The sequence below is a fragment of the Kryptolebias marmoratus genome, linkage group LG12 (assembly GCF_001649575.2).
Source record: "Kryptolebias marmoratus isolate JLee-2015 linkage group LG12, ASM164957v2, whole genome shotgun sequence".
NCBI lineage: Eukaryota > Metazoa > Chordata > Actinopteri > Cyprinodontiformes > Rivulidae > Kryptolebias > Kryptolebias marmoratus.
In genome coordinates, this window is record NC_051441.1 from 7,856,989 (window position 1) to 7,866,270 (window position 9,282).

The window sequence follows — 9,282 nt, forward strand, 5'->3', positions numbered from 1 at the left end:
AAAGCAGCAAGTGTCTGAAAAACATTACAACTTACATACAAAAACTTACAAAAGCACAAAAAAATACTTCAAAAACACTCCACAGAAATAAATTTCACTTGTCTGAATTTTTTTATGTACAGATATGCATCTTTTATTGGTTTAAAATAAAAAAATAAAATAAGAAAAATCTAGTTATTTCCATGCAGTGTCCAGAAAGAGGTGTTGTTCAGCTTGTAGGGCACCACAACTGCTTCCACCCACCTCCATCATTATCATCATCATATGAAATAACTTTTTGTCACAACAAAAAATAGTTGCTGGTAAAATATTTGAGTGGCCGGTAAAACATTTTGTCCAAAAATTTGACAAAATTTTTAATTTCCACCCCTGGTTATACGTATTTTTAAACTGAAGATCTACGATATTATCAAGACCACCAATATTTAATGTAAACGAGACTGAAATATTCACGCTGTGTTGCAGTTCCTCACATTGACCACAAGAGGGGCAGAAGCGTCATTCTAATGTGTTTGTCAACCCAGACTGTCTCCAGCAGAGGAACTACTGTGTGATTCAAATTGATTATGAATAAAGGATAATTCCTCTGTGCGCATGACTGTCTGATGGTACGAGAAGAGGAATATGTTAATTCTGGGGTTACTAAACCTCTGATATTTTGACTTAACAGCCTGACAGACACATATAGTCTGTTGCTTGTAAAGGTAGTAGTTGGTCAGTTTTATCATTCATAGTTTGCATGTTCCCAGGACCTCCTTTATCATCACTTATGTGTTACAGTATATCAAAAGTACTTGTAAAAAAAATACCACCATAAATAACTTAACTAACGTTTATTTATAACTAAATAAGCACTTTAAAAAAACTTTAATTGTTTGTAATGTTAAGAAAGAGTTGCCATGTTTCAGTTTTGGATTTTTTCTCTGTTTTGTCCATAGTGACAAAAGAAAAAAAAACGTTCACATTTGAAATGCATGTGTAAACTGGTACCAAACTTTCCAAATATTTATAGTTTTGTGAAACAATTTAAACAATTTTTTTCCTTGTTATGTGCAATGATGTAAGTATGTATTAGACATGGAGTACATTAGCATTTGAAACACAATAAAAGGGCAAAACTCTTCAAAACTGTTCCTGTTTTTTTTCTTCCTAATACTTAAGAAAAAATAATCTGTCATTATTAAATCTTTTCCCTCAAAGTTATGTTAAAAGACAGACTATAAAATGCCAAACTTCTAATTGTTCATTTTTATGTTTTGCAGTTTTGTAAGAAAGGGGAGTGTGTTTTTAGAAGTTTGTTTATACACATTTCTGAACAGCAACAAACAACAAATAGTTTAGTTTTTTTTAATCAAGAAACCAAAACAGTGAGACAACCTTTCTTGCTGACAAAATAAATGTTTTAATGTTACAAATTTTATAAAAGGTGTCCTAAAACACTGCAGGATGCTAGCAGTTATGTAATTTTGTTGTTTTGATTGTAGGCTTTTATATTTGTTTTAAGAGTTTAGATCAATAAAATCAAAGACATTTTATTCATAAGTTAGATGATTAATTTATTTTCATCTGTCTGTCATCGCCTTCAAAAATACCTGCTCTAACTCATAACTATCCAGCTTTAAAGTGTTTTGTAACCCTATGCATCATAGATTTGTATCCATTGGATGCAGTAAGGCGGTGCCTGGACATTTTCCCAGGTAGTTGAATGACTTTTTTTTAGAAAATGCGTACAAATAGTTCCGATCATGTGTTCTTTGGGGAATAAAGTAGATAGCAGGTTTCAACAAAAGGTGTGGTTAATATTATTATTCCCTTATGATATCACTTTACAAAGATGGTCCATTATTTCCATCTCAGGGATCATTTTTTGTTCACAGAGTAAATCAGATCCAATGGGGTCATTATGACATTTTCTGGATAGTGTAGTGGTAAATAATATTACATGAGAACAATGAACTTTGAGAACGTTCTGTCTGTTTCAATTCTAAAGAACAAAAGTTCCTGTTGGATGACATGTTTACTGATTTGTCTGAAAACAAGAATATTAACCGTACAGTACAACCTAAAATAAACTCTGATCTGCCACTATTTGTTTAAACTCTGTAAAAAAAAAAAGTTTAACTGACCTATATGGAAATGCGTTGCTGTTGTTGTTTTTAATTTAGTTGGTTGGTAATACTTCTACAATAGTGTAATAGTTTTTGTTAAAGCTGCAATGAAGACAAAAATGGGTATGAAGAAAATTTAAAGGATCTTTTATGTCTTTATCTATATTGTCTATATTGTGCTTAGTTCACAAAACATGTAAATGGCACAACAACTTTTCCTGACATCTCATGTTTCTCTTGTGATTTCCCACTGGTCTTGACCCTCCGCTGTCTTCTTTGTGAGTTCAGGGAGGGGCTAGTTTTCCATCATAACCAGGTGGCAATAAATACTTGCTACAGGTCAGACTGTCAAAATTTCCTTTTTGGGTTGCTGAGTGAACCGCATTGTGCCACAATGTAAGTTCACTTTTATATTTCAATGGAAATATTTAATTAGAAATTTATTGGTTATTTTTTTCTTTCTGGTCAAGGAAAATAGTGCTGAGAAAAACAAAAAACAAAACATGTGTGTTGCAGGATTTATCTCTCAGGTCTTGTTGCCTGTCTGCTGGTTCTAACAACCGAGGCCAAAGTTGGGTAAGAAACATAAAGTTATTCACATTTTCTTCATTAAATAGCTGGCACTAATCTACTGCTTTAACATTTAATAATTTCTAATGTTTACATCAATGAGCTTTTAAGCAATTTATTTCCTTTCTTGTTTCACAGAAACTCCTCTCAGGGGTCGTTCTGCTCAGAAACAAATCAGTGCCTTCTGTTCAACCTGGAATGTCAAACTAACAAATATGAGGTGAGTGTTTCTGTATGAAAAGGTTTTTATTTTTCAGACAGTTTAAAAATCTTTCCTCACAATGCTGTTTATGTCTTTTAGGTGCGTCACTATGAATCTGTGAAATTGGTTTCAACAAATGTAACCTCCCGCCTCATGGAAGTTGCTATGATTCCATTATTCAAACGGCTGTATAACTATATCACTGGTGAAAATAAAGATGGTGTGTATGCTGCTGGATTATAACATTTTTCATTCACACTCTCTTTGCAAATTTTCTGACAAAAGATTTTATTTTAAAGACAAAAATGTGACAAGATTTTAACATTTGTTCTAATCAGAGAACAAAGACTGAGTTTAAATTTTAAGTGTTTTATATTTCTATATATTTTTGTGCATATGCTTGCTGCTTCTATCTTTACTGTCCTCTGTGTTTACTTTCAGACAAAAACATAGAAATGACTGCTCCTGTACTTATAAAAATACCTGAAAAGGGTTTTTATGAAAAAGGAGTCTTCACAATGAGCTTCATTCTGCCAGCTGAACATCAGATGAATCCACCTGAACCTACTTGCAAGGATGTAATCTCATCATTTACATGAAAATATTTTATTTTTTCCCTTAAATTCTATCTTTTTGGCAATTGCAGATAACAAATCTTTGCTGACTTGCAGGTTTACATTGAAGAGATGAAAGAAATGAGAGTGTATGTGGAAAGCTATGGAGGATGGATATCAACACTGTCTGACTGTTGGCATTCATATACACTCTCCTCTGCTGTTAACTCTGTAAATGCCAAATACAATACAGAGTTTCACTACTCTGTTGGCTATAACAGGTAAAAACATCCGAATGTTTAGAAAAAAAATGCTTTAAAACATTTAACAGCTTCAACATGTGGCATTTCCGTTCTAATGTAAATCTATGTGTGTTTGCACATTTTTTGCAGTCTAATGAGTCTAACGAACAGACACAATGAGGTGTGGTTTGTGGTTGAGGGTGACCCTGTGTGTTCCAGCAGTGAGTGACCTGGTCCAATACTTCACGGGACATTTTGAGCCCTGTGCAGTGATTGCCTACTGCAGACAACACATGTGTTTTAGTTTAACTTTGCCTCAACTCACTTATACAAATATAACCTTCCTGTGATAATACAGATATCAAATGTGTGTGAGTTTAATTATCTCATATTTCTGTTTCATCTGATTTTTGTTTATGAACAATAAAGTAGCCTTTTGCAGTGATTCTTCTGGTGTTTTGTAATTGATTATATTTTTGGACCAACACCCTGTAACAGCTTACAAAAACCTACACTTCTGCACAGTGACTGCTGGAAATAGGCACCAGCTCCCCTGTGTTCGTGAATAAAAAACTGGATGAATGGAAATTGCATTTCCAAGTTGGTTTTGCAACCATAGAACTTTAAGCTTCTAAGATATGTCACTAAAATTAAATCAGCCCAGGTAACTTGGAAGTCTACTGACTATAAAATAAATAGATAATATATTGACTTTTAATAGACTGTTTTTAAGACCTTGAATGACATGACACCATCTTATCTGTCTGGACCTTTATACCGTCACACTCCAGCCAGTGCTCTAAGATCAAACAATCATCTCCGGTTAGATAACTTCAGATCTAGGCTGAAAACCAGAGGTGTCATAGCATTTTTATTGGTGGCCACTACTCAGTAAAACTGCCTACCTTCACACGTGAGAGCTGATCTGACTATAAATCCTTTATACTTTATTTTCTGTAGTATTTAATTGTATTAGAAATTTCTTTTGCTTTTATTTTAATTACTGATTGAATTTATTTTTTTGTATAGTATTTTGGTCACAAAGGTTGTTTTATAAATGTGTTTTAAGATAAAAAAGAAAAATGATAAAAGCAGTAGTAGTATGCAACAGAATAAAAAAACAAAATGATGTTGTTTGTTGTTTAGATGAAATACACTGTAAATATGTGAATGATATACTATATATAAATATGCAGTAACAAATTGTATCTTTATCTATAAGTGAACTGTTGCACAGTGAGATGATGAACAGTAGAAATTATGTCATAAAGTGTGCATTATGACAACAGACCAGAATAAAACTATTAGAGTATCTTGCTGTCTTTAAACTATGAATTATATGGCCTTGTTGACATTTAAAAATAACTAAATATTTCCAGTTGGACCAGTCCAAAAATGATGCATTCCTAAATGTTGCAAACATGCTCTTACAAGAAGATCTTTAAAAACTGAGTAAATCACAAGACAGGATCTATAACTAGGTCTTTGGGTGGAGCTTGACATTAATCAAACTGTAGGTGTTTGAGGCAGTTTAAACTAAATCGTCTTCAGCGAACAACAGGTAAAAATTCAATTCACCCAACTGTACATTAACAAAAAAAGTGCCTTCAGTGTAATCAATGTAATGAAAACTGAATGTAGTTTAAAAGTAGTTCTCATCAATGCACTCTTATCTTATCTGCCGAGCTTTAAAATTGTTCATTGATATTGAAGTAATTTCATTACAGTAAGATTCCAGCAGGTGGCTATTTGTCTCCCATGAAGGGCCTGGTTGGCTAGCTTGCTTGCTGACATACTGACTGGTTAGGAGTGCCAGTCAGGAGAGGTTTTATGACGCTCACTACTGATCAAAGTCCAAATGTGGGCCTCAAACAACCGTCAGTCCATCTGAACTTTTGGGCCTGACCGCCTTCTGGCTTTTCTCTGGCTCTTCTCTGGCTCTCCTGCTGTGTCTGTCCGGTCTCCTAATCTCTTCAACAATGAAGATCAAGCTGAGCTGACAGTGGAGCTCATGTCCCACCAGCAAAAATGGACATACCTGGTTATTACCCACAGCCACCCCAACCACTAGTCCACCAGTCTGGTAACTATCCAGAGGATCTGTTAGTATTGGAGGGATCATCAACATGTGAGTACATGAAGTGCACTAAGTGGAGGTCACAAGATATACTATATGTAAAAGGATATTTTTCAGAAAAGTTTGTTCTCTAAATCCATCTGTGTTTTAAGGCCCATGTTCTGTAAAATGGACTTATTAATATGAATGTGTGTAAATATTTATTATGTGCTGCTTCATAATACTTTCATTTGAAAATCATCATACAGGGTAACATAAGTTTAGAAGTAGGTCATCAATGTGTTACAGTTGTTCATTTTGGTAGGCTGGTTCTAGGAATTATGTAAGGGTCATATCTGCAATCGCAGTCAAACAAATCAAGATGAGTGATAAGGTACTGTCTGCAACAGAGGGAAGATTTCATATTGTTCACTGATCAACAGTTCAGCAATAAATCTCATTATATGATACATTTTATATCAAAAGCAAAGCGCTTTAGTTTTATTTTTCAAACATTTTGACTTTTAAAATATTTGATTACAAATCTGAACATTTTGGTACAATGCTTGTGTGCATTACTATTGTCTAGGTCAAAGTTTGAAAGTTGTCATTTCAAATTGGGACAGTTTTTTATGCAAAGTTAATATTTTCATGTAACATCATTGTTTTTGCATTTTAGCTCAGGAACAAAAGACTGAGGCAGCCAGCGGGTCAGAGTCAGAGGAGAGCTGTCCTGTTTGTGGGGACAAAGTATCAGGATATCACTATGGACTGCTTACCTGTGAGAGTTGCAAGGTAAGGAATGAGATGTTGAAAGTATGGTTATGATTTAGTTCTGAATTAGGACATAAATTGTCTCACTGTAACAGAGCAATGTATCATTTGGAATTTTATTTTGGAATATTTGGTAGTTTTAAGAGAATCAATCAACAGATGATCAATCTCTCTTTCTCATGCAGGGTTTCTTTAAACGCTCAGTGCAGAATAACAAACACTACACTTGTGCAGAACAACAAAGCTGCCCGATGAACCCTTCTCAGAGGAAACGCTGTCCTTTCTGTCGCTTCCAAAAGTGTTTGGCTGTAGGCATGAAGAGAGAAGGTACAATAAAGTTCTGCCAATTTCTATGCATAAAGACAAATGAGGTTTATGTCTTTGAATTTGCGTTTTGCTTTTTCGTAATGTGCTTGTTTTTTCTGTCTTATGACTATCTTCAAAGTAATGAAGAAGCGCTGGAATGATCTGGATTACATATAAAGATTTTGTATGGTTAATACCTAAAAAATAGAGTGGACTTGTTCTTGGTTTTGTACCTTTAACTATCACTGGCAAAGCCTGAAGTGTAGTGATAAAGCCAATAAAATGTGTGTTATGTTCTGCCATCAGCTGTAAGAGCAGATCGAATGAGAGGGGGCAGGAATAAATTTGGACCTCTATATCGACGAGACAGGCAGATGAAACGGCAAAAGGCAAACACTGATCCCTACAGGATAAAGATGGAAACTACGCAAACACCCAGTCCCCAATCTCTAAATGATCCTCACCAGAAAGGCAGTCACGCAAGTGATCCCTCGTCTTTCAATGCTTTTCATCTGTCCAACATTATGTATCCATCTGACATGGGACAGTTAAGTGAACCCATGCAACTGGACTGCACAGCGAACAATCACAGAATGCTAACTCCTCCATCCATGCCTTATCATGGACTGTACTGCACCTTCCCTGGACACCCCCAGGACAAAGGAGAAATGGGGTTCAGCTACAATCCAACTCCCACACACTATCCAGTGAATTCAACCCCAAATAATTTATTCACACCAAGAAGCACGCCAGCATCTTCTCCCTGCCCTGCACCAAGTTCAGCCACTGTTCTCTCCCAGGCTCCCACCCAAACTCCAACCGTCCCTCCATCAGCCACTCTTACTCCTAACTTCCTTAGTCAGCTCCTGGAAGGTGAGCAGGATGAAGCCCAGCTGCGTGCCAAAGTTTTGGCTAGTCTGCAGAGAGAGCAGGCCAATCGAGGAAAACATGACCGCCTCAATACATTCAGCATCATGTGCAAAATGGCTGACCAGACTCTGTTTGGACTTGTGGAGTGGGCCAGAAACAGCAGTCTGTTTAAGGAGCTCAAGGTGAAAAAAAACAAACATTTTTTACACATTTTGCTGTACTATGAATTGCTTAATTACTAATCAGCAGCAGAATTAGACTAATGAAAGCATTTCTTATGCTTCATGTGATGTATACTTACAGGGGTCAGTGGTTGTAACCTTTAATTTTAACCAGACTGGGCATGCTTCTGTTTTTCCCAGGTTGAAGATCAGATGGTGCTGTTGCAAAGCTGTTGGAGTGAGCTGCTGGTCCTAGATCACCTTTGTAGACAAGTCACTTTTGGCAAAGAGGGCTGTATATACCTGGTCACTGGTCAACAGGTAAAGTATACTTGCCGGATAAAATGCTGCATTCTTGTGAACATCAAAACTATTCATATATTGTTATGCATTTCCTTTTGTTGAAGTTACATACTAAAATAATATGAAAACCACATGCTTCATTCTGATGCAGATTGAGGTGTCAACTATTACTTCCCAGGCTGGAGCCACACTAAATAGCTTGGTATCAAGAACCCAGGACCTTGTATCTAAACTTAAAGCACTTCACTTCGATAGACATGAGTTTGTTTGCCTTAAACACCTTGTTCTTTTCAACCCAGGTGAGAATTTTTAATTTTTTTTTTAATTGAAACAACTATATTTACTATACAAATAAAATCAAATTTATCTTGAGCAATGTTAACACCTTATTGTTATTTGGTTCTTTCGGCACTTTACTAACGTAAAAGGATTCTTTAAGTTTTTAAATCCATTTGCTGTGTGTTTTTGACCATTTAAGATGTAAAGTCGGTGCAAAGCCGGAGACAAGTGGAGCAGACTCAAGAAAGGGTAAACAGGGCCCTAATGCAGCACACACAGCGAAATCATCCAGGACAGTCAGACAAGTTTGGCCAGCTGCTTCTCCGGCTACCTGAGGTTCGCAGCATTAGTTTGCAGGTTGAGGACTATTTGTACCAGCGCCACCTTCTTGGAGATTTACCCTGCAACTCTCTACTTGCAGAGATGCTGCACGCCAAGCACAACTGAAAGGATGTTGAAGTCTGACACTACAGTGGCACCAAGTTTGCTGCTGTAAAAATTTTTTTCCTTACTTCTTACAGACTCAACAGTCCAGTTTACTTTCACATACAAAATGTGAGGTGAAATTTATGGACTCCAAAAACATATGACGTGCACAATATACAATTACCCTGTGCCATGCTTTAGAAATATTTTTATAAACAGTATTATCACAAACACTTCTGTAATCTGTAGCAGTGTTATGAGATTTGAGACCCAAAGCAATATGAAGATTTTTCTTGCAATAAAATAAAGCTCAACTGTTTACCAAGAGGGAAAAAAATAGAATAAAATTAGTATTAAACAAATTAACTTGGTGTCTGCATGTTTCTGTCTACTCTTAAAAAATAAAACTTACTTAGGCATGTATTGTCTCT

At 35.7% G+C, this 9,282-nt stretch overlaps 2 protein-coding genes across 3 annotated transcripts; both read left to right on the plus strand.

Moving 5' to 3' along the window:
• Nucleotides 1-2,430: 2,430 nt before the first annotated feature.
• On the plus strand, nucleotides 2,431-4,122 carry soul5 (heme-binding protein soul5). Its single transcript, XM_017429398.3, has 7 exons — nucleotides 2,431-2,504; nucleotides 2,625-2,684; nucleotides 2,817-2,898; nucleotides 2,980-3,100; nucleotides 3,322-3,458; nucleotides 3,552-3,715; nucleotides 3,827-4,122. Coding segments are annotated over exons 1-7 (645 nt in total). The 5' UTR covers nucleotides 2,431-2,502; the 3' UTR covers nucleotides 3,906-4,122.
• A 1,428-nt stretch (nucleotides 4,123-5,550) lies between these two features.
• Nucleotides 5,551-9,217, plus strand: nr5a5 (nuclear receptor subfamily 5, group A, member 5). Of its 2 annotated transcripts, XM_025008850.1 has the most exons (8): nucleotides 5,551-5,804; nucleotides 6,412-6,527; nucleotides 6,692-6,833; nucleotides 7,119-7,864; nucleotides 8,045-8,164; nucleotides 8,298-8,445; nucleotides 8,625-8,761; nucleotides 8,847-9,217. In XM_025008850.1, exons 1-8 carry the CDS (start codon nucleotides 5,705-5,707, stop codon nucleotides 8,919-8,921), a joined length of 1,584 nt encoding a protein of 527 aa, XP_024864618.1. In that variant the 5' UTR covers nucleotides 5,551-5,704; the 3' UTR covers nucleotides 8,922-9,217. The 2 variants fall into 2 exon arrangements, with proteins under 2 accessions (XP_024864618.1, XP_017284886.1); XM_017429397.2 differs by having other exon boundaries at nucleotides 8,625-9,217.
• The last annotated feature ends 65 nt before the right edge of the window (nucleotides 9,218-9,282 follow it).